Source organism: Ovis aries, chromosome 14 (assembly GCF_016772045.2).
Source record: "Ovis aries strain OAR_USU_Benz2616 breed Rambouillet chromosome 14, ARS-UI_Ramb_v3.0, whole genome shotgun sequence".
NCBI classification, from domain to species: domain Eukaryota; kingdom Metazoa; phylum Chordata; class Mammalia; order Artiodactyla; family Bovidae; genus Ovis; species Ovis aries.
In genome coordinates this window covers 34236797-34261173 of record NC_056067.1, presented here as the reverse complement: position 1 = coordinate 34261173, position 24377 = coordinate 34236797, and the positions used below count along the sequence as shown (strand labels likewise).

Genomic DNA, 24377 nt, shown 5'->3' with positions numbered 1-24377 from the left:
GGTGGTATATCTGTCATGGTCTCTCTTCCTTACTCAATCCCCACACCCAATTTCTCACAGTCTTCCACCACCCTCTCTCCATACAGCTAATCACCTTGGTACATAGAAAAGGGGAATTCTCATTCCTTTAGAAGTGATCCCTTCTCCTTCACAGGAAGCCTGGTCCAGCAGGTTCTGAGTGAGATTCTAGGGCACAAGGCAGGCTTCCAGCCCTTCCCTACTAAGACCAGACCTGAGTGGTGTGCATGCATGCGTGCTAAGTTGCTGACTCTTTGTGACCCCGTGGACTATAGTCCGCCAGGCTCCTCTGTCCATGGAATTCTCCAGGCAAGAATACTGGGGTGGGTCGCCATGCCTTCCTCCAGGGGATCTTCCCGACTCAGAGACTGAACCTGCACATCTCTTACGTCTCCTACATGGACAGGCAGACTCTTTACCACAAGCACCGCCTGGGAAATTGTGAGGGCATAGAAATAAGGCCATTCTGAACCCCAGGACACTGCCTGCAGGACTGGTCAGAGGTCCCAGCACCTCTTATCCAGCCCTGTGTGGCACAGGAAATTGGAGTCTTGTACAGCAGATCTCTGGTGAACCCCATTTGTGAGCCTTTCCACTAAACCCTTCTCTCCTGCTTCTTCTGTTCCCTAGCCTCATCCAGACTGTGTCCTGGGCATAGGCCCACCCCGCCCCCCACTTCAGGGCCCCAGTGTGTCCAGTCTGGGCTAGAAAGGAGTCAGCTGGGGAAGGGGAAGCCTTGGAGTGGCGGTGCCGCCTTTTTCCTTCACCTGAAGCCTCCCTGGACCTCAGAGTTTTCATAAGCTTGGGATCCCAGCCAAGTCCCTGGAGCTTCTGTCTAGGCAGCCTGTTGGCTCCGGGAGTACAAGACTGATCCCCCTTGGGTCTCAGAGCCTATAGGTGAGCAAGGCAGGTTGTGCAGGGCCGGGACCCAGGGGAGGAAGTCCATTAATTGGCTTATCAGTGAAAAGGGTCCTTCAGTCCTGCACTGCCCACCCACCCATCTGCCTACCTTGCTTGCAGGGGGGAGCTTTATCAAGTGCAAGCCCAGGGTTTCTCAAGCCAGGCCCTGCTAAGGCCGCCAACAGGGAACTGCTCTGGGCTTGGCCACCCTAGGAAGAAGCCTTGGAGGTCCCCAAGGCTGAGGACCATGAGGCTGTAAGAGGAGCCTCTCCTCTTACCCCCTCCCACCACTGCGCCCCTGCAGCCTGCCTGCCTGGCGTCTGAAGGCAGGCGCCAGGGGCGAGCCGTCGGGGTCGCAGGAGTCTTCACAGGGAGGGAGGCCCCATTTCGCTCTCCCCCACTACCCAGCGGCAGCAAGTTGCAGCTCCCGGCGCCCTCGCGTCCGCCTGGGCTCTGGCCCCACGCCAGGTTGCTGGATCCATCTCTGCAGTTGGCGGGAGGCCGGACGGCGCGTCCCCCGGGGCTCCCAGGCGGCTGGCGCTGTCTGCCGGGCAGGGAGGGCGGCTGCGGGCGAACGGTGGCGGCGGCGCTGCGGGGGCTGCGGTCAGCGCGGGCACAGCCGAGGGGCTGCGACTCCCGCACTAATTGGCCCTTCCCCCGCCGCCTCTGCCGGTAATTGCTGCCTCGGGGGTAGGGAGCTGGGGGTGTTGGAGGAGAGGAACGGGCCAGCTGAACCCCGCTTGTGAGCGCCGTTCCCAGGCCAGCTTTGCAGCGGTGCGCCTTTGTGCTCACAGTGGCCTGGGCGAGCCGAGATAAAGGTGGGGAAAAGCCACAGACGCGCCCTGGGGTCTTCCCCAAGATCTAATTAGTTCTGAGAAGGGCTCCCTGCGACAGGGGATTTAGGAAGGACTCTGTGTGGCCATCGGGGGATCCCAGCGAAGGCATGAAGACAGGATGGAGACAGGGCAGTCCGTTGCCTTCTCCATCCCCTTCATCCAGCAGTGACATCTGGGAAGAGCAGACAAGAAGGGAGGATATGAGGCAGGGACTTTGGGAGGCAGGGGCCCAGCCCACCATCCGGGTTGCCCATCAGAGTTCTTGCTGGCTTGAGATCTTAAAGAAGGTGCCAGGGTTCTCGGAATTCCTTTATGATCTTCACAGCTCCTGCAGCTGGCTGAGCCCTGGCTCTGGTTCAGCTGCTCTCCCTCTGATTCAGAAGAGAATGCCCTATGGGTGAGTAGCTGTTTCCATAAACTCCCTTCACAGACCTACATGAGAAGCCTGAGGAGGGAAGAAATGAGGGAGCCTCAGAAGCAGGCCTGGACCAGCCTGAGGTCAGGCCTCTGGATCCCAAGGACGGGATGTCCCATATAGGTATCCTCTTTGTGTGTGTGTGTGTGTGTGTGTGTGTGTGTGTGTGTGAAGCCCAGCTAGACCTCAGCCAGCATCTGCTGATTTCTGTTTTGGTTGCCCAGGACCGCCCTCCAGGGGGCTGAGCTCCTAGTCCTCACTCTGGCTCTCACTGAGAAATGGCTATTTAGTCACCTGTTCCCTGGTTAGAGGTAGACAGGGACTTCTGGCTGTTCCTCCCCTGAAATTGGAGCTGTCACACCTCCTCTGGGGGCCACTTTCTCTCAGGGGTTGTTCCAGGTCTGGATAGAGGTGGCAGGGTGAGTCAGACAGGCCTGGATCAAATTCCCACTCTGCCACCACTAGCTCATGACCTTGAGCAAGGACTTTTATGTCTCTTGTCTCAGTTTACTTGTCTGTAGAAATGGGATAATAAAATCTATGTGCCAGCATTGTCGTGAAGATAAATGTTTACCTGAAAGGGGCTCTTCTCCCTCCTCCAACCATCCCTTTGTGTTGGGGGCCTAGATGTGAGGGTATGGAGGATTGGGTGTCCCTCACCCCATGGGGCTTTGCAGTCTCCAGTTGTCTCAGAGACTAAGGAAACCCTCTAGGAATAAAGAATCTAATTGACATTATATTTTATGGCACAAAACCTGTGGGACACTACACTCATGTTCAGAGCATTTTTCACAACAGCCAAAAGGTGGTAACAACCCAAATGTCCATCCACAGAAAAACAGAGAAACAGAATGTGGTATGTACATACAATGGAACATAATTCAGTCTTAAACAGGGATAAAATTCTGAAATATGCTACAACATGTGAAGACACGGGAAGTGAAAAAAGCCAGACACGAAAGGATAAATACTGTATGATTCCATTCACACAAAGCTCCTGAAATACTCAAATTCACAGGCTAGGAAGTAGAATAGTGGGTAGCAGGGTTTGGGTGCATAGAAAGCTATTGTTAAATAGATGCTGAGTTTCAGTTTGGGATGATAAAAAAATTCTGGAGATGGATGATGATGATGATAGTGTAAATGTACTTAATGTCACTGAAATTAAAATGGTTAAAATGGTAAATTGCATGTTGTATATATTTTCCAAAAATAAAAAAATCCACAAAAAATTCCCAAATAAAACAAAGTGAAGGTATGCCCAGGTTGCAAGAGAGACCAGAGAGTGAAGAGTCTGAATGCAGCACCAAGACCTCACCTAGTGGACAAGTGAGCATGGAGTGTGGATGTCCTGAGAGGTGCACTCGAGACAGTGAAAAAAAAAGCCAGGTGTTCTGCAGCCCAGGCAACTTTGCAGCAGCTCTCCTTGACTGAGTGAGCAGCGCAGGCTCAGCCCAGCAGAGAGAAGCCAGTAGTGCTCCCTCCCTCCAAGGACTCAAATCAAGAAACCATCTGCTTCACCCAACTGTTTCACAGATGGACAAAAATTCAGGGCAAGTCAACGTGTCTTTATTAAGGACTGTCTCTGTGGCCAGGCTTTGAAGGGGCCCTGGGAAAAATCGGTATGGAAAGGCGAGAAGATCCCCAGCTGTCAAAGCATCACTCCTTATAACATATAACCTGCCCAAGGCCTCAGTCCAATGTGAAAAGGCATAAGGTTGAGCAGGATGAATGGCAAACTGTTTGCAATGGTGGGGCAGTGGCAATCTGAGTGGACTTCCCATAAGAAGTAGCTTGAAGCTGACCTTGATGGGTGGGAGAATTTGGAGAAGGAAGAGAAGCATTTGTTCTGAGTCTGGGTAGCTGGGCAGAATCTGGCAGAAAGGGCCTGGACTAATTCAATGGTCAGTGAGATAGCTGGACATCATGGGATGTCAGGCTGAAGAGGGTGCTTCTGGGCCCCAAACAGGCTAAGGCTCTGTCATGGAAGGAATAGGGACCCTCTGCAGGACCTGGACTGGGGAGGGCCAGATGCTTGTCCCAGATATGTCCATGGCCAGTCTTCCCAAGGCCTGCATGGTGAGACAATCCCTAAGGCGCCCTCCTGCAGAGCCGTCCTCAGAATTGCCTTGCTTTTCAGGTCCTTAATTCTGGTGCAGCTTCTTCCAAAACGCCATCTTCTCCTCCTTGAGCATCACACCCACCCTTGTGGTTAAATCCAGCTGCAGGTACTTCTCATCCTTGTTGTAGCGTGGCCAGTAGGGCAGCTTCCCACCATTGGGGTTTCTGCCAGAGAGGAAGGAGGGAGGATTATTTGAGCTCATCTTCATCTTGCCTCGTTCTGTTACTTTTCCCTCATTCACTTTCCCTTTGGGAGGTAGGGATCAAGAAGGCCTTACACAGATGATATTTAGACAGATCTTTAAGAAAGAGGAGGAAAAGTGTGGTGGGAGGGGACTTTGAGGAAGAGGGAACTGTATGTGTAAAGGATTGGAGGTATGAAAGCCCAGGGCTTTTGGAAGAAAGCACAAGTACAGGGTTAGGTGAAAATATACAGTGTGTCAGGAGAATAGTGTGGAGAGGAGACGAAACAGGAAGGATTTTGAAGACTTTTGTTCCAAGTGAAGGGGATGAGACTTTACCTGGGAACAAAGGGAAGCCATGAAATTTTAAGTGGGTGACTTGGTCAAATGATATTTCAGAAAGCTCCCTTGAGTGTCATCAGGAGGATGGAGAGAAAGAAGACAGAACGTGGAGATGGAAACTAGTTGCAAGACTAGCCAAAGCTCAGCTCAGAAGTCATCTCTGCCAGAAAGCCACCCCTGCCCACCCCAGGTCGGTCAGACACCTCCTCTATGCTCTCATAATGCCTTCTGCTCCCCCAACACAATTCTCATCATGCCAGATGGTAATTTAATATTTTTGTTAACCATTAATAGGCTGCTGGCAGTTGGGGAGCATGTCTATGATACCCTTGAATTCCAGCTCCCAGTATTGAACTGGCCACAAAAAGGCGTATTGGCAGTGACTGTGGAATGCTTGAGTGAATGAAGGATGTGGTCATGGGACAAAGGTACATTCTAAGGACATTTAGGCCCGGGTGCCTTTTCTATGGAACACACAAGGACAAATATCTGAAACAGCTGACCGCTGGGTCTAGCGCTGGTAGGAAGACCACCCGCACGTGTTGGGGGATCAGACTCACCCTGAGCGAGCAAAGTTGGCCCAGTATTTCATCATCTGGAGGCTCAGTGCCTTTTCCTTGCTTGAGGAATGGCCTGGAGGCAGAATGCAAGGTGGTGTTTAGAACAGAGCATGGGGTGGGGACATCCCACCCCACTGCTTCCATGCTGGGAGGCTTTCTTTTGGGAGAGCATTCCAGATTAAGAATTTGCTAGTTAACTCCCTGTGGTCAGCCAGGGGTCAGAACACAAAGATGGAGAGATTAGACACCCAGCGGGGAGTCAGGTGGGGCTTCGGCACCTTTGGAGAAGGGACTTCCGAAGATGAAGCCGATCTCATCTCCATGGTCTGCCCCATCAGTGCGGGGTTTTACGATAGTGCCAGGAGCATAGTGCTCAAACTCGTACAGGTAGACAGGGAAGCCAGCATCTAGGAACAAAGAACCCAATGAAGGCTGCTGAAAAAGTCTCAGCCCGGGGTTCTCATCCACCCCACACATCCCACCCACTTGCATCAAGCTCCCTTGGGCTTCAGAACCCAGGGAGCAGATTTGAATCCCACCTACATTACTCATTAGCCATGTGACCTGGGGCAAGACACCCAACCTCTCAGAGCTGCAAGTCCTCATCTGCAGACTAGGGACGTGAAAACAGTTCACGGGATTGTGGTAAGCCTTCCTCTTCCTTCCACTGAACCTCTCCTCTCTCTGTTTGGCACTTAAGATTCTTCAGTGTCTACCTTCTCCAGACCCTCCTTTGACCTCTCACCCACGTGTTGTCCAAGCCTGGGTCAGCCTGGACAGGATCTCCAAGATACCCCTATAGAGGCCTGTCCTTGCAGCCAGGAGGCCTTCCCTGACCACCCTAGGCTGTTTCCTCTGGCCAAGGCCAGCCCTCCTCAGCCCTAAGGAATGGCCTCTCTCCTCTGCAGTTGACAGTATGCTGCCTCTTCTGTGGCCACTTGGAATTCTACATCAGCCCAGAGGTACAGAGAGGGTGAGTGAGTGATTGGTCAGCCCAGTGGCAAGCAGCACCAGTGGACAGGGCGTGGCCACTCTTGAGGACCCCACATACTGCGGTGGTAGCGGGCAGCCTGCAGTGTGGAGTACACAAAGGTAGCATCCCCAGCTAGGTCCATCACACGTTCCTGTAGCATCTTCCGGTCATGACCATCCACATCACTCAGGTACTCTTCCATCACCAGTGGCAACTGCTCCTTGGTGACATTCTAGGTGGGGAAGTCACACCCACCCTGAGGTGTGGGGTGCCAGCTGGGTCAGAGGTAGGCACACCAGTGACTTGGATCCAGGCTTGGCACCCCCCAGGAATTTTTGGCCTGGGAGTAGGGGGATGAGGAGCCTCCTGGGAAGGTCTCCCTGTTTAACAATTCTTACCCCAGTGTTTTAGCTGCATGAGAACTGCCTGCTGTGTCCCCGAGGAAGTCTGGAGAGCCTTGCCCAGCAGCAGCCACCTGATCCCATGCAAAACCCCAGGCCCCCCCACCCCAGGGAATACCTCTGTCCTGGCCGGGAACCCTTTGTGGAGAGCAGCTACTAGGTAAAAATAGGGAGGCTGCCGCGTCCAACCAAGCACAGCACACGTGACAGCACGGCCCCTCACCAACAGGGTGCTGGTACTCCAGAGCAGCTTGCTGATGGTTTCTTTCCTCAGATGGCTCATCGGCAACTTCATGATCTGCTCCACAAGGCAAGGGCCCAGGCATAGGCCAGGCCCAAACATTAGGAAGGATTCCAGCTGTGCTACATCAGGCCCCAAGGCTCTTCTCAGAGCAGAAGTGCCCATGACCCTTTCCCGCACTCCTGCTCCCAACCGCTCCATCACTAGCTTGGTTTGGAGCTGCAGTGGGGGCTGGGAGGGCCCTCCTGAGCTCGGGCATCTGCCCTGATCCACCCAGGGGGCAAGGGAGGGACCCAGGATGTATAGCCGCCTAGAGGGGAACGAATGGATATGAGGACCCATTCACACTATGAGCTAAAGATTTTGGGCCCCCAAACCTCCAAGAGACTTCTCTCCCTCTCCCCATTCCTGTACAGTTCCTACTGCACAGGGACTGCAGGAGGCTCCCAAGCTCTTGGGCATCCCCAGAGAGACCTCTGGGATCTGACCTGGTACCCAGCACTACTCAAGAGGCATCCTCTCCTAGCCCTACTGTGATGGGCATCCCTCTTCTTCACTTACAAAAGGCAAGAGCCAGTTGAACTCCAGACTGTTGACACCCAAAAGGTAAGGCACAGGTGCAACCTGCCCCTGAGTCAGGAGCACAATAGGGTTGTCTTGGAACACTACACCATCCACCACGGGGCTCATGAACCACACAATCTATAAGGCAAGGGGGTTTCCAGCCAATCCTCCCTGTTACCCTCCTAGGACCCTGTTGGTCTAAGACATCAGCTCAGCAAGTTCCAGAAATTACTCTAGCTATATACGCTTTGATTGGGAAAAAGCTGGGGCTCAGTGAACCTGGTGTGAGAGAGGACCAGGCTACTCAGACTCAGGATTCCCCCATCTCCCACCCCTCAGCTGACACCAAGAGGTATTCACATAGCGCATTCGCTCATCTCTTGAAAATCTTTGCTAAGACTTCTCTTTTCCTTCTATTTAAAATCCTACCCCTCCCAACATGCCCAACCTCCTGACTCTCCTTTTGTTTCCATTAACTTATCACCTCTTAAAGAAGTGAATAATTCATTTATTTATAGTGTTTATTGTCTGCCCCCAGTGGAACATCAGCCCTGTGAAGGAATTTTGGCCTGAGTATCCTAAGTGTCTGGCTCACAGGAGAGGTTCAGACAGAATGGGGCCTGCTCACCTTTTGAGGGTCTTCCTGGGAGTGCAGTTTGAAGAATCTCTGTGGGAAGAGAAGAAGATGGGACTAAAGGGAATCTTCTGAGGCATGATGCCTGGAGTGGCTGGGTACCAGGTCAGAAGGATGCAGACAGCTGGGTCAGAGGCCGGAAGGAAGTTCTACGTACCATCTTCTGGGAAACACGCATCACCTCAGTCCCTGATAGTGTTCTCAGGCAGTCTACCAGAATCTTTGTGCTGTTGTGATTGCAGCCTGCCAGCTGGGCAATCTTCTGTGAAGAGAAGAGGTGCTTGAGGGTGTGCCCATCCTGCCTCCCTTGCTGAACCTTAGGAGAGAGGAGACACTCACCTTGGCCATCTTCAGTGGATCAGGAGTGATGAAGATCTGGAATACTGCAGTGCCACTCTGGGAAATGGCCCGATGGAAGAGACCCCGGGCTAGGGGTGATGTCATCTGCAGGGGGAGGGGAGTGGCAGCCATGACATGCACAAATGGGGACCACTTGGGCAGTTTAGGGTGTCTTTCTGGCCTGGCTGGGCTGCTTGAAGGGGCCCAGAAAGGGCAGAAGCAAGGAGGGAGACAGGAGTTCTGGGTTGGAGTCCTCAATCTAGAGCCTGAGCCTTCCACTCTCTGGGCATCCATGTCCTGGTCTGTGGAATGGCCACAGGGTCCCCCAGGGCATCTGGTGTTGTTGCAGTGGTTCTGCTGGTGTAACAAACCAAAAGGGCCTCCCCTCTGCTACTGGGCTAGGGATATGGGAAGGGGACCCTATGGTTCCCATGACCCCAGTTACCTGCGCTCTTAGCTCTTCTCCTGCTACCCAGGTTGGAGAGAACAACCATATATGGGACCCCCATCCTGTCTCCTGGGCACCTCAGACTTCATGTACCCCAAACTTACTCCAGCCACTCCCCATCTGGGTGTTGTCTCTTACCCACACCATCCACCTGGGCCTTCCCTCCCTCCTCTGGTCATCTGCATGCTACAGTTGGCCCTGTCCTGACTATTTGGCCTCCTGCATCGCTCCTCTACTGTCCCTCCTTCCTGCTTCTTTTTCAGAACTAGCCCCCATTAGATATAACATCCCTTACCCCAAGCTGGACTCCAAGCCTGTTTGTGCTTCATTTTAACCCAGATCCAGCAGACAGAGCCAACTCTAAAGGTACATCTGATTGTGTCACTCTCCTGCTTAAAATCTTTGCCTGCTCTCCAATGCATTTTCAATAAAGTTGCTTAACTTCTCTGGGCCTCACTTTCTTCCTCTGTAGAGTGGAGAACACTTCTCTTTTTGTAGAGTGCAGAAAGGGAATACTCCTCTTTTTGGATTGTTGAGGTAATTCAGTGAATGAATACGTGTAAGGTGCTTAGAAAATTGACTGGCACACGGAATGTGCTCAAGTGTTTGAGTGTTATTACTGTGGCCCATGAGGTCCTGTGTGATGTGGTCCCCGCTGATTGCCCAGCCACATGACCCTCACAGGGCACCTGACCTACCCTCAAACTCTAGGTCAGCAGTACCCCAGAAGTCAGGGGCAAAGCCCAGTCTCTAACCTAAGCCTGACTCCAATGCCTAATCGGTGGCCCCAACCCTGCCCAGAGGGCTCATAGTGGTCTCTGTTTGGGGCATAGACCTCTGGGGGAATGTGGAGAGGCAGGAAGTGCTGGATGATCTTTCTGGCCCACCACATTCATAGTCTTAGCATTGCCCTTTCTGGGCTGGCTTGTTTTCCTCCCTGAATGGAACAGATATCCTTGCTTGTGAGGGGTGGTACCCATGGCAGTGGTGAGGGCAGGTCTGTGGATTGGAATGTTCTTGTATATCAAATCTGCACAAGTATATGTGCAGAACCCGTAGGCCACGCGGTCCTGCGACTGTGCTTAGGTCTATCTGGGCATTGCACTCACCAATCCCGAGACGCACATGGCCCCTGATGACTGGCCGAATAAAGTCACGCAGCCTGGGTCTCCGCCGAAGGCTTCGATGTTCTTCTGCACCCAGCGCAGAGCCGCAATCTGGTCCAGCAGCGCCCAGTTCCCCCGCGCTTGGCTGTCCCCAGTGCTGAGAGCGCGGGGCTCACTATCAGGGTCAGGAGCCCCAACGCCTGGGTGCTGGGGAGCCTCGCTCCTTGCTTCGCCCTGTCCCTCAGAGACTGGGTCTAACCACCGCATCTCCTTCCTTATAATTGGGCGCCGCCCCATTGAGCGGTAGCGAGCACCTAACCAGTCTGCTCCAAGCATTAGACCTGCCACGCCCCTCATGAGGACACGCCCCCCATAGACCACGCCCCCATTCTTCCACCCAATCCTCACCTCCTCCGCCCTTAGCCCAAGAGCCGAGGAGGCCCCGCCCCTCGCCCCAGGCGCAGGTTTCAGGTCCCGCTCACCTGAGGAAGCCCAAGATGCCGAGCCTGTGCTGCAGAACCACGACCACCACTTTCTCCCGGGCAGCCAATTCGGAGCCATCGTACGTGGAAGCGGAACCCACGAGGAAGGCGCCTCCTGGGAACCAGATCATCACCTGGGCGAGAAGGGTTGAGGCCTGAGCAGGACAGTGGGGTGCTTGAGTGGGATGGTGTGTGGTTGAAGGCTGGGTACTCACGGGCTGCAGAGGGTCCCCGCGCGCTCGCACTGGCGCGTGCACATTCAGGTACAGACAGTCCTCATTGAAGTGCAGCCATTTATATCGCTTGTGTGTGTTGAAATAGATGGAGGTGACCTGCCCCCAGGACTCCTGGAGGCACCTGTGGACACGATGTGAGTTGGGGTCCAGCACCGTGGTGATATTGGGGAGACTGGTTTCAACCTAGGTTCCAGTAGTGAGGGACTAGAACCCAAAGCAAAATTTAGGCAGTGTGTGTGTGTGTGTGTGTGTGTGTGTGTGTGTGTATCCTGTCCTAGCAGTCTCCGCTAACATTAGGTCCAGGGGTGAGAGGCAGGTTGGCATTCCCTGCCTTGCGCCTTGGTGTGCCTCTTCCCAAGGAAGGAAGCAGTTCCTTCCTCCTGTTGGAGACCTGTTGGTGCTGTCAAGCTAGAAACCTGGGTGCCCTGAGCACCTCCTCTCTTACATGCCCTGTCCTCCCCTCAGTCTCTATTCTGACTCCAAAACAACTTTTGAGTAGGCCCCCTCTGTTCACTTCAAGGCTGCTGCCCTGTGAAAGCCACCATCACTCTGGCCAGGACTGCCCCTGCCTCTTCACTCTCCTCCAACTCATCCTCCACTCCCTGGCCGGAAAGGTTGACAGACAACACAAATCTGACCATGTCACTCCCCTCCTTATTACCCTCCCTGGTTCCTCCTGCCCCCAGGATAAGGTCTAGGTTCACCCACACTGACCTAGGCTCTCCTTCCCATCTAGTCATCTCCTCACAGTCACTCTTTGCTCCAAATACAGATGACCTCTTGCCTCTCACCTCCAAGCCCCCATGCCTCTATTCTCTCTACCAAATGCCTTCTCCTCTGCCCAGAAAGCTCCTACTCACATTTAAGCTCCAGCTTATGTGTGTCTCTGCTGGGCACTTTCCCCTCTGGGCATCCCAAACCTCTATACACTACTAACTATAATATTGGCTTGGAGTAATTTTGATTGGTTGTTTTTGCTTCCAAAGGGTAGGGATGGAGATGTGTTCATCTGATTTCTGGCACTTGGCCCTGTGCCTATGCATTATATAGATCTAGGGCTGTCAGGCCATCTTGCCTTCCCGCCATGCTGGCCCAGCCCTGGAGATGGCTATTCTTATAACAGGTGGGGCTGGGCACATTTGACTGGATGCAGGAACCCTGTCTACCTACTCCTCTGTTCCCTTCTCTTGTTCCAGCCTGTCTTCACTGTGTGTATGTGCGTTTTTGTAGGTGTAATTCATCCCCACCTCCCTAACCCTAGATCATCACCTGTTCCTTTTCAGTCCTTCCCCACAGCGCTTCAACATACCTATCCTCTACTACCCACCTTCTCCAGCAACTAATCTATCTCTCTCTTCCCCTCAAGGCCAAACTTTTCAATAGATTTTCTTTCCCTCCACACCTACCAGCCTGTCCAAGATCACCAGTAGGCAACTTGTCTCTCTCTGTATTAATTGTCTTTGTTTGACTTCTCAGCAGCAGCTAATGTTGGTGTTAGGATCAATTCAGCTCAGTTGCTCAGTCATGTCTGACTCTGCAACCCCATGGACTGCAGCACACCAGGCCTCCCTGTCCATCACCAACTTCTGGAATTTAGTCAAACTCATGTCCATTGAGTTGGTGATGCCATCCAACCATCTCGTCCTCTGTAGTCCCCTTCTCCTCCTGCCTTCAATCTTTCCCAGCACAAGGTCTTTCCCAATGAGTCGGTTCTTCACATCAGGTGGCTAAAGTATTGGAATTTCAGCTTCAGCATCAGTCCTTCCAATGAATATTCAGGACTGATTTCCTTTAGGATGGACTGGTTGGATCTACTTACAGTCCAAGGGACTCTCAAGAGTCTTCTCCAACACCACAGTTCAAAAGCATCACTTCTTCAGCACTCAGCTTTCTTTATGCTGTCCAATAAATCACATCCAGCATCCCAGCAGGAAGGCCAGGGCTCTTAGAGCCTAGAACTGGGATTATAAGCATTTGAGGCCTCTCTCCAACCTGCCACTAAAGCCATTCCCGTCAAAATCACCAATGACTTCCATCTTGCTAAATCTCTCCCATCATCTTACTTGCCCTGGTAGCCCCTCTGTATGGTTGACCATTCTCTGCTTCTTCAAAGCTTTCCTTCTCTGTTGTTCAGTCACCAAGTCATGTCTTATTCTTTGTGACCCTGTGGACTACAGCACGCCAGGCTCTTCTGTCCTCCACTGTCTCCCGAAGTTTGTTCAGATTCATGCCCATCGAGTTGGTGATGCCATCCAACCATCTCATCCTCTGCCACCTGCCTTCCTTCTAGGCTTCTGTAACCCCACTCTCCTGGTTTTCCTGCCACCTCATGGGTGACTCCTTCTCTTCTCTCCGGCCTCAGCAGGAGAATGCCCCAGGCCTCAATCCTCATTTCTCTTTTCAGTCTGATTTTTCTTTCCTGAGCTGATGTCCTTCAGGCCTAGGGCTTCACACCACTGACATTCTGATGACTAATCTCCTTCCAGCTCCCTTTGTCCAAACCATCTATTCCACATCTCCACATGGATATTTATTAGACATGCCAAACCTAACATACCCCAAAATGAACTCTTGTTTTGCCCAAACCTGCTCTTCCCCTAGTCTTCTCCATTTAGGTAAATTGTGCCTCTATTCGCCTTGCTGCTCTGCCCCCAAACTAGTCATTATCCTTGATTATTCTTCTTTCCTTGTGACTCACATCCAATTCTTCAGAAAATCCTGTCAATTTTACCTTCAAAATAAATCTAGAGCCTGATTACTCCCACCCACCTCCACTGTAACTACCCTGGTCAAAGCCATCATCTCTGCAAGAGCTTTCTTTCTCCCTGTTCTCCCCTTAATTACCACCCCACAATCTGTTCTAAGTTATCCACAAATTCTTACACCTGACATTCTGTGTTCCAAACAGCCAGTGGCCAATATTCCCACAACTGACACCCAGATGTTTATGCACGGGATACCCCAATCTCGAAACTCTTGATCCTCAGTGTTCCAGCAACGGTTTTTCCATGTTCTGTCACCTGATCCATGGAGTTCCGAATAACACTCACACAATGTTCAGAATGTCTAGGCTTCTCTCAGTGATGGCCAGTAGTTTAACAACCAGCACCTCAGTGTTTCAGTAACAGTCAATCATGTTCTAACATCCTATTTTTTTTAACAACTAGATACCCAAGTAGTTGTAGTTTTTTATATCACCTGACACCCAGGTTCTCATAGTAGACATTTTTCTAAATCCAGTATTTTATCCAACCAATGCTGAACAGTGTTAATGTTCATCACAGAATGTTCTGGACAGTGCGTTACTCAATGGTCTGAATGAACAGTAAATATACTTGTTCTTGGTAAACTGCCAAGCCCAGTGCTTCAAAGGGCAGTCATTGTCCCAACATGCTCATGTGACTCAGGCCCAGCTAGGGGTTGCATTAGGACCCTGGGACATTGAAACTGCAGCTGAGTCCAGGTTTCCCCATATTCTGCAGTTAAGGGTTGGAGGTGATGTGTGGGCTTCTTAGGTTCAAGCACCGAGGAAGAGGGGAGAGCTCAGGGTTCTCTGTGTGTGTGGGTACTGTTCCTCACACATATTCAGGGAAACTCAGCTCCCCAGCAAGTCCTGGGGGCACAGTCAGTAGGCACCTCCTCTTTGCCTGGAGCCTTCCCACAAGAGGATAAAAAACAGCCTTATCAGTGCCTTAAATACCATCTAGACCAGCTACTTCATTATATAGATTTGGAAACCGAGGCCCAGAATGGTCCCCAGGCTTGCCTGTGGCCCCACAGTGAGTTGTTCAAACCCTGGCCCAGAAGCAGGCATGGGTTCACCACCTTGCTTGGGATCTGCCCACCACCCAGCCCACAGTCCTCTGGTTCTTACACAGGGGCATAGGTGGTAGCATCTCTGATTCCTTTCCAGGGCTCTGGGGGTTCTGGGGCAGCGAATCTGCGGGCACCTACAGGAGGTCTGGAGAAGGGAACTCCTAGGAAGACATTGATGGGCGTCTTCCCCACGTGTATCTGCTTTCCTCGGAGTGTCCCATATTTGGTATCTGCTAGAGGCTCCTTGGTGTGCAAGGTACCTAGAAAGAGAAGAGAAGGGTCACCCTGGACATCAGAAACACCTTGACCCATCTGCCACAGCACCAGCTTGAAACTTTTCACAACTGTGTCATTGCCTACTTCTTTTGTGTTCCTCTTAGGAATTTTATCTAGTGTATTTGATTTAAGATATCAAAGCTATGTTTGTTTGTTTTCCCCCTTCCTGAAGCACCCCTGTCATTTCTTTCTCCTCCTCCCCCTTTATCAAAACTAAAATTTTGGGGAATTTCCTGATGGTTCAGTGCTAGAACTCTGCACTCTTACTGCCAAAGGCCCAGGCTCAATCCCTGGCTGGGGAACTAAGATCTCACAAGCCACATGGTCAAAAAACAAAACAAAAAGCTGAATTTTTCTGTGCCTTGGTTCCCTGGGGGCTCACCCTACAAAATGACAGAAAGCAAATCTAATCAAAATATTGTCAAACTGGATTGGGCATTAGAATCCTCTGGAGAAATCATCAGGAAATTCAGATTCCTAGGTCCCATTCTACTTCCTCTGAAAGAGAATCTCAGGTCGCATCAGGAAATTAGATTTTCAACCCCTTCTAGGAGATTTTGATACAACTCATTTTTCGAACAGCATTGATACAGCTGAGTGCCAAAGGATTGATGCTTTCAAGCTGTGGAGCTGGAGAAGACTCTTGAGAATCCCTTGGACTGCAAGGAGATCAAACCAGTCAATCCTAAAGGAAATCAACCCTGAATGTTCATTGGAAGGACTGATGCTGAAGCTGAAGCTCCAATACTTTGGCCACCTGATGCGAAGAGCTGACTCACTGGAAAAGGCCTGATGCTGGGAAAGACTGAAGGCAATAGGAGAAGGGAGTGGCAGAGGATGAGGTGGTTAGATAGCATCACTGACTCAGTGGACTCAATGGACATGAATTTGAGCAAACTCTGGGAGACAGTGGAGGACAGAGGAGCCTGGCGTGCTGCAGTCAGGCAGCAAAGAGGGATCGAAAAGAGTTCGACATGACTGAGCAACTGAACAACAACAATTGGTGTGATAAGAACACACCCTCACACCCCAGCTGCAGGTGGCCTCTCTGCCCACGTACCCAGGTTTTACATAAGCAATATCTGGGCGCAAAGAACTGGCTGCAATAGTGACCCTTTAAACATGGAGTTATGCCAGTGGGGGGAAGGGACCATCTCAGACCTCCTCTGTGTGTGTGTGTGTGTCGTCCCTTGCAACTTATGAGGCCCTTTTACATGGTCCTCTCATGTAGGCTTCTCAATGGCTCTTGGAGGAGTGGGGTGGGGCCTTGAGGCCCAGAGATGGTTAGTGACCAGCTTGAGATCTCATAGCACAGAGCCATATCTATCATATCTATCATATCACAGGTCAATATCTATCATATTACTCAGATTTGCTCTTAATTCTGGGTCCAATCATGATTGAATAGCTGATGACTATGATTGACTGATCTTTTATTATAGCTTGGCACTCTGCCAAACACTTTTATGCTATCTCACCTCATCTGCCTAAAAAAATTTATAAGGTAACTGTTTTGTAGTTTCCTACTACACAAATGTGGAAATGGAGGTTCAAAGGGGTATATAACTTGTCCAATGTGACACAGACTGTCTCACATCAGAGCTCTGCTTTAAATAATAATGTTTTACTGTCCTCACCCCAGCCTCTGGGAGCACCTAAGCACGTGACAGAGTGCTCTAAATCCCTGAATCAGAGCTGATGAGGAGTGCTCCCGGTCCTAACTCTGCTACCCCGAGGCAATACATAACCACTTACGAAAACAATATTCCATGTTTTTGGAAGTCATAAAACACTAATTAAAACCAAGAGTTACAATTTCTACCTAATAAAAACAATGGCACCTCGACTTCCCTGGCAGTTCAGTGGTTAAGACTCTGTGCTTCCAATGCAGGGGGGTGTTGTTCCATCCCTGGTCAAGGAACTAAGGTCCCGCATGCTTTGCAGTCAAAAAACCAAAAAGATAAAACAGGAGCAATATTGTAACAGATTCAGTAAACACTTGAAAAATGGTCCACATTCAAAAAAAAAGAAATCTTAAAAAAATGATAGCACCCAATTCTGGCAAAGATGCAATGAAAAGGACGCTCACATATGCTGTTGGTGGAAGATAAATTGATACACCACCTCAAAAAAATAATTTGGCAAAATGTATAAGAGCCATAAAATGTTCACATGCTTTGACTCAGTAATTCCTCTCTAGGTCCACCCTTATGAAAATAGTCAGAAATGCACTAAAATAAAGACTTTCTGAATCACAGTCATACTTGCCATAGTGAGGGCAAGAAGCATTATTTGTATCTGGGGATCAGGAAAAGTAAATGTAATTATGAACTCAAGTTATAAACTCTTTATGCATGCCCTTAAGTGAAAAAAAAAGAATAAAATTGTTTAAGTGCTTATATTACAGCTATATACAAATATGCAATAAAAAGACTAACAGACAATGTGCCAGAATGCCAAAAGTTGTTTTAGCAAAGTTTCAAGTTAAAAAAAATTTTTAATGCGGGGACTTCCCTGGCAGTCCAGTGGTTAAGACTTTGCACTTCCACTGCAGAGGGCTCGGGTTTGATTCCTAGCTGGGGAGCTAAGTTCCTGCATGTTACCAAGGAAAAAAAATGAATGTGTTAATATGGGCAAAACTAAATTATGATAGCCATCAGAATGGTGGTGGTTACTTTGAGGATATGACTGGGAAGGTACATGTCAGATGTTGGAAATGTTCTAGATCTTTTTTTGTTTTTTTGGCCTTGCCTCATGTTATGTGGGATCTTAGTTCCCTGACCAGGAATGGAACCCACCCCACTGCATTGTTGCACAGAGTCTTAACCACTGGACCACCAGAGAAGTCCTGAAATGTTCTAGATCTTGATCTGGTTGGCGGTTACATGATGATTTTATACACACACATACACTAATATATATATACTAATATAATAAGAATTTTAAACAGTATTAATTATATAAAGAATATAAGTATACAGTCATAAACATAAAGTTATGTAAATTGTAAGATATATTTTATAAAAATATAAATATAAATGTCCATGCTCCCAGCTGCCCACCACCCCCATCCACCCGGATCTCTAAATGTCCCTACTCTGCTACCCTGAGGAGAGGTTGATTTGGGGGCCTGTCCCTATGGCCTATGTCCCTCTTGAACCAGGGAAGGGTGGGGGCTTACCCCAGGCTGTCTGCACCACCAGAAGGAGGGTGAGGCTCAAACATAGAATCCAATTCATTCTCCAGCCAGCCAGCTCCTGCCACAGTCTGGGATGATGTCCACCCCGCAGATGTCAGATGGTGGGTGAGTCTGCGGCGAGCTGGGCAGTCCGACTTTTATCTTCTTTTAATCATCAATAGAAGGTGAGAGGGTGGGAGAAATTGTAACCAGCTCTCCCATCAACCCACAGCCTTATCTCTGCCTTGGGGTGATAAGTCACTGTCAATGATCTTGGCTGTTCGAAAAACAGACCAATCCCTTTGCAGTTTTCTCATCTGTGCAATGGGCTTAAAGTTGAGGTAGTGTGAGTTAAGCACTGAGCACCAGTAGGTACTAAAGTTGGAGCAGAACACCTGAGCACTTAGTTCTTAGCCCCCAGGTTTCCTCCCTGTGGATTTAAAGGCCTTACTCCCCGCTTCCCCTCCACACATACACAGAGGCTCCCCTCTGGTTTGTGTAGTCTCTTTTACAGGCACTCCCTAACCCTTCTCACACATGCTGACTTTCTCGGCCAGGACCATGTGGGTCTGGAAGCAGTCATGATGTGGAAGTCCAGACCTGGATAATGGTGGTCAGGGACCCGGGGTAACCAAATAAATATTAAAAACAAAACAAAGCTACCCTATCCTTTGACCGAGAAATTTGGTCTGGGAGATGATCCAAAATACACAAAAAATTGTTTACAGGATGAGTGTCCTCTAGCCTTGTTGACAACAGTCTCACCCCAGTAAGACTGTAGGGGATGGGTGAAGAAGGATGTTATACCTACAGAATATAATTTATGCTACACGGTCAGTAATATCATGTTCTGTGAGACTCTAGAGTAGCCGATGATTTAGCACTGGTTATGAGGCAGGCTATTGGGCTTGAATCCCAGCATTGCCACTTTCAAGCTGTGTGACTCTTCTGGACTCCAGTTTCTCCATCTGTAAATTCTGCCTGATAATAGTACTTACCGAGTTGTAGTAAGGGTTAAATGTGTTCATGTAGGTAAAGCAATTCAAACAGGGAAAACCCATTGTCAGCTGTCATCATTAGTCCTTGGGGAAAGGCGGATGTGGTTTAATAACTTAAAAAAGGTAGAATCTGAAATTGTATGTTGAATATGACCATGGAAAGTACATACCAAAAACTCCAAAGATGTCTAAAGTAACAGGAAGGACTGATGCCAAAATGGAGTCTGTGGTTGGCTCTGAGTTGCAGAGTCATCAGTGACCTTGATTTTTTTTTCTTTCTTTTTCTTTTAAATTTTCTGTAGTTTCTATGTTTTCTTTAGCCAACATTATGGAGAATGCACTATCATTGTGGGGTTTAGAGAGTCAGGTATAGGAGGGAACAGGAAAGGCAAGATCAGGGAAGTCTGGGTTACCAGCAGCTTCATCTGGCCTGGGCCACGTTTCTCTTTCTGGAACATATTCCCCTTATTGCTTCACACTGCAGGCTTCCCCTGTGGTCCATGTGTGGCCACATCAATAGGAGTACGGAGCCTGGTTTGAGGGAAGTGACACAGCTTCTTGTTTCTGCTTCCCAGGCTCTGACAAGGTTAGTTTATCTGTTTGTACTAAGCATGTGTTACTGAAAGGAAGGGCCAAACTGGAAGGTGGAGGGGAGTGTGAGTGTGAAGGACAAGGGAAGTGGGTGGTGGAAAAGGCAGATGAGACTGTGAGTCTACCTGCCAGGCAGGCCTGGCACATGTAGAATCCCCAGCCCAGCTGTGCAGCAACTTGGCCAGCTCTGTGTGGGCCTTAAGGACCAGTCCTGCCAACAGCTGGCTCCAATTGTGCCACCTCTCCCTGGGGAAGAAACAACCTTTCACCTGGGCCAAATGAGTGGGAGTAATGCCAGGCCAGTCTTCTGAGTGGAGCACCTAGGACTCATGTGGGTCCCATCCAATGCCCACATGGGGCGTAGGGAACATTGAGTAGGGCACTGGGTCAGTCAGGTGGCCCTGGAAAAACATCTTAGGGGTAAGAACCTGAGATTCTGACATATAATACTGTGTGGATCACGAATAAACTGTGGAAAATTCTGAAAGAGATGGGAATACAGACCACCTGACCTGCCTCTTGAGAAACTTATATGCAGGTCAGGAAGCAACAGTTAGAAATGGACATGGAACAACTGACTGGTTCCAAATAGGAAAAGGAGTATATCGAGGCTGTATATTGTCACCCTACGTATTTAACTTCTATGCAGAGTGCATCATGAGAAATGCTGGGCTGGAAGAAGCATAAACTGGAATCAAGATTGCTGGGAGAAATATCAATAACCTCATATATGCAGATGATACCACCCTTATGGCAGAAAGTGAAGAGGAACTAAAAAGCCTCTTGATGAAAGTAAAAGTGGAGAGTGAAAAAGTTGGCTTAAAGCTCAACATTCAGAAAACGAAAGATCATGGCATCTGGTCCCATCACTTCACGGGAAATAGATGGGGAAACAGTGGAAACAGTGTTAGACTTTATTTTTGGGGGCTCCAAACTCACTGCAGATGGTGACTGCAGCCATGAAATTAAAAGACGCTTACTCCGTAGAAGGAAAGTTATGACTAACCTAGACAGCATGTTGAAAAGCAGAGACATTACTTTGCCAACAAAGGCCGTCTAGTCAAGGCTATGGTTTTTCCAGTGGTCATGTATGGATGTGAGAGTTGGACTGTGAAGAAAGCTGAGCGCCAAAGAATTGATGCTTTTGAACTGTGGTTTTGGAGAAGACTCTTGAGAGTCCCTTGGACTGCAAGGAGATCCAACCAGTCCATCCTAAAGGAGATCAGCCCAGGGATTTCTTTGGAAGGAATGATGCTAAAGCTGAAACTCCAATATATTAGCCACCTCATGCGAAGGGTTGACTCATTGGAAAAGACTCTGATGCTGGGAGGGATTGGAGGCAGTAGAAGAAGGGGATGAGATGGCTGGATGGCATCACGGACTTGATGGACATGAGTCTGAGTGAACTCTGGGAGTTGGTGATGGACAGGGAGGCCTGGCGTGCTGCGATTCATGGGGTCACAAAGAGTCAGACATAACTGAATGACTGAACTGAACTGAACTGAACTGAATGCTAGGTGATCTTCTCCTGGGTCACCCAGCACCCTCTGTTTTTTGAGAGAAAACTGAGGCTCTATCAAGACAGGGAAGCCTGGTGTGCTGCAATCCATGGGGTCACAAAGAGTCAGAAACGACAGAGTGAATGAACTGAACTGAACTGAAATGAGGCTCCATCTGGTCCACGACTGGGTTTCAAAGATGCATGACAAGTGGGGTGGGGTGTCCTTAGGGCCAGATCACAGGATGAAGCCAAGCTCCTGATAAGAGAAGGAGCCTGTGCCTGGAGCTCTGCAGACCCAGTCAGTGCGGTGCGGTCATCTCTCATCTCTGTACTGCCTGAACTATTGCAAAACTCCCCACTCTGGGCCTCACTTGCTGACAGTGCTGGCTATTGGAATCCCAGTTCCTCTGCCTACATCACCCCTTAGACCCTGACTCCGGCAGCTGGAAAGCTCACTCTAGGCATGAGGGCACAGTCTGGAGGAAGGCCCACAGTACTGGGAACGGGTCCTGGCTCCATCCTCACTCTCTGTGTGGCCTCAGGCAAGGTGCTTCCCCTCTCTGATCCTCAGTTTCTTCCTCTGTAAAGTGGGGATCCACTCGGGACCCCAGAGATTGGTCCAAAGGTCCTATAAGACTACTCAGGACCCCAGAGGATGTGAGGGAGAGAAAGGATGTGAGTGAACTTGAGCACAGAGGGAAGCTCAGCAAGGCTTCTTTGGGGGGTGAGGCCTGGCCTTCTGCCTGGTGCCCTGGGCCCTGGTCAAGACCTCCGGAGTCAGAAGAGTCAGCTCAGGGACAGTAGGGAGGGGCAAGGCCACCTCAGGAGAGGCTCCAGTGGGCAATTGCATCTCAAGACATGAGGAATCTGGGCTGATGGGAAAGGAAGCCCATGGGCTGGGGCAGAGGGAGGAGGGATGTGTGGATGCCACTATTCTCCAGTAACAGAGCTGGTGTTCCCCTACCCAGTAGCTTCCTGTTCTTGGAATGGTTTTCCCAGGGCCTGGGCAAGCTGGGCTGGGAACTGGGGTCCAGGGGGACTGGAGGGCATACATCTAAAATCCAAAAGGAGGGACTGCAGGTAAAACTGGGGAGGGGCTTGGATGACAGCTTCCCTGAGACCCTCAGGGAAGGCCAGAGACTCATTCAGAACATCACAAAGCTCCACCTGCCACCCCTTCTAGGCAGACACAGGCCCAAGAGTTATTTCAAAGTGGAAAAACCTCATACTAACATTATGATGGCACCCCTAATGTCCCCCAGTTCTTCTATCTTTGAACTGTGATTGAGGGAGCCATATGATTTTTTCAGACAGTGCAATTGAAATCTGTGGCCACACCTACACTAGGGGGCAATTTTTGAGCACATGCTGTGTGTCAGGCACTATTCCAGGCACTTTACAGCTAATTATCATTCAGTCCTCATAGCAGATCCATGAAGGGGGAGAAACACTATCATTGCCTCCATTTTACAGACAGGAAAACTAAGGAACAAAAAAACTAAATAACTTGCTCATACATATCTAGTAAATTGTTGACCCTATTAGTGAGGGTATGTGTGTGTGAATGTGTGTGTGTGACTAGCGCTGGGTATGCACACACTTGCCTGCATCTACTGGGAGTGTCTACCAATCTCTTATCGGGTGGCTGGGTCCAGGTATGCACGCTTGATCCTGCAGTACCCCCTTGTGCTCACACACTCACACTGCTCACTGGGTCCTTCCCATCACCCTGCCTTGGGGAGGCTCCCTGGGTCCACCAGTCCGTGCCCTGCAGGGCCTGGTCCTTCTGAATTTGTGGGTGCCCCTGGCTTGCTCCCTTCACTCTGGGTCCTGGGGCTGGACCATCAGTGGATGGAGGATGCGCTGCCGGCAGGGGAGAGAGTTCCATGAGTAGTGGCCCAGGGAAGTGAGAGTAAAGAGGCAAGAAGACTGGAATCCTAGAAGCACCCCCTTGTCTGGCACGGCCTCCCCCTCGACCCCAAGCCACTGGGACCTTGCTAAGTCATTCGTCTCCCTCCCATGGACAGAAAACCCCAGAAGTTGGGGGAAGAAGGAGAAGAAGGGAGAAAGCTGACCGGGGACATGGTCTGATGCCTCACCCGCAGGCTCCCCTACCCTCCTTGGAGCTTTCTGGCAGTGGTGACACCGAAGCTGGTATGTGTCCCCCTCACCCCGCACTTCCCCACAGCTGCCAGGTATAGTGTGCCCTCAGGCCTGGAGGAAGAGGCCTGTTTGTAACTCCAGCAGGGTCTAAACTGACCCCTTGGTTCCCAACCCAGTCATGCTCGCCCCCAGGCAACCCTCCACCCTCCAGGAGTCTCCCTTCTCTCACCTTCTTGTCCCCTCAATTACCACGTCAGCCTGTCACTTCTAAATCTAGAGCCCACTGGTGCCTTCTGTCCCTGCCGGAAGCCCACGCTGGCCCTCTTCTTGCTCTCCCTGTCCCTTCTCTCATCACCACCCCCAACCCATTCATGTCACCCCACCCCGGATTAAACCTTTCCCAGGCCCTCTGTCGCCCTCCAGGCCAGGCCCCCAGGCCAGCCTGCAAGGCTGCTCCCAGTCTGGTCTTTGCTGGCCTCTCCAAACATACAGAACTGTTTTCTCAGCACATCTCAACCTCCAGGCTTTTGTTCCTGCTGTTCCATCTGCCAGGAACGCCCTCCTCCCTGCTCCCACCACTCAAGCCTACCCGCCCTGGCCTGAGCCACTTCTGCTGGTCCTTCCAGTATCAGCCTAGATGTCCTGCCTTCCCTGTCCCCCAAGTCAGGCCGGTCTATGCCTCCCTGTTCCTACAGCCCTTTGTGTCTCCAGTAACACACTATGGAATTGGAGCCTGTTTACCTGTCAGACTCTCTTACCAGCAGCTTGTGGGGACATAGGGATGAGAACAAGAAGCCTTCAATGCTGTGTAAAGAGCTTGAACTTGCCTCAAGGGCAGCAGGGAGCTTTAGAGTAGCCGAGCAGCACGGTTAGGAACCTCTCTGGTTTATGACTCTTTTCTGCCCCAAATGGACTTCCCAAAACAGAACTTCCCAGGTGGCACAAGTGGTAAAGACTCCTCCTGCCAATGCAGGAGACACAAGAGACATGGGTTTGATCCCTGGGTCGGGAAGATCCCCTGGAGGAGGGCATGGCAACCCACTGCAATATTCTTGCCTGGAGAACCCCATGGACAAAGGAACGTGGAAAGCTACAGTCCATGGGGTTACAAAGAGT

At 50.4% G+C, this 24377-nt stretch overlaps 1 protein-coding gene across 8 annotated transcripts; it reads right to left on the bottom strand.

The window, feature by feature from the left end:
- Positions 1–3716: 3716 nt before the first annotated feature.
- Positions 3717–18202, bottom strand: CES4A (carboxylesterase 4A). Of its 8 annotated transcripts, none has more exons than XM_004015055.5 (14): positions 18072–18202; positions 14673–14874; positions 10778–10919; positions 10563–10696; positions 10084–10237; positions 8527–8631; positions 8345–8449; positions 8182–8220; positions 7551–7691; positions 6972–7046; positions 6426–6579; positions 5653–5781; positions 5375–5447; positions 3717–4455 (listed from the first exon to the last, which is right to left on the bottom strand). In XM_004015055.5, exons 1-14 carry the CDS (start codon positions 18127–18129, stop codon positions 4314–4316), a joined length of 1653 nt encoding a protein of 550 aa, XP_004015104.3. In that variant the 5' UTR covers positions 18130–18202; the 3' UTR covers positions 3717–4313. The 8 variants fall into 8 exon arrangements, with proteins under 8 accessions (XP_004015104.3, XP_042087695.1, XP_060253975.1 ...); XM_042231761.1 differs by having other exon boundaries at positions 8345–8446; XM_060397992.1 differs by having other exon boundaries at positions 10563–10919.
- Between the last annotated feature and the right edge of the window lie 6175 nt (positions 18203–24377).

What these genes read in the sequence shown, in the direction of transcription:
- CES4A (XM_060397992.1), bottom strand. Translation starts at nt 18,129, where the DNA reads ATGAATTGGATTCTATGTTTGAGCCTCACCCTCCTTCTGGTGGTGCAG. An exon ending in CCCAGGAAGACCCTCAAAAG is followed by an intron (nt 7,692 to 8,181) that starts GTGAGCAGGCCC and finishes CTTGCCTTATAG; the next exon opens with ATTGTGTGGTTCATGAGCCC. An exon ending in GGAGTACCAGCACCCTGTTG is followed by an intron (nt 6,580 to 6,971) that starts GTGAGGGGCCGT and finishes TTCCCCACCTAG; the next exon opens with AATGTCACCAAGGAGCAGTT.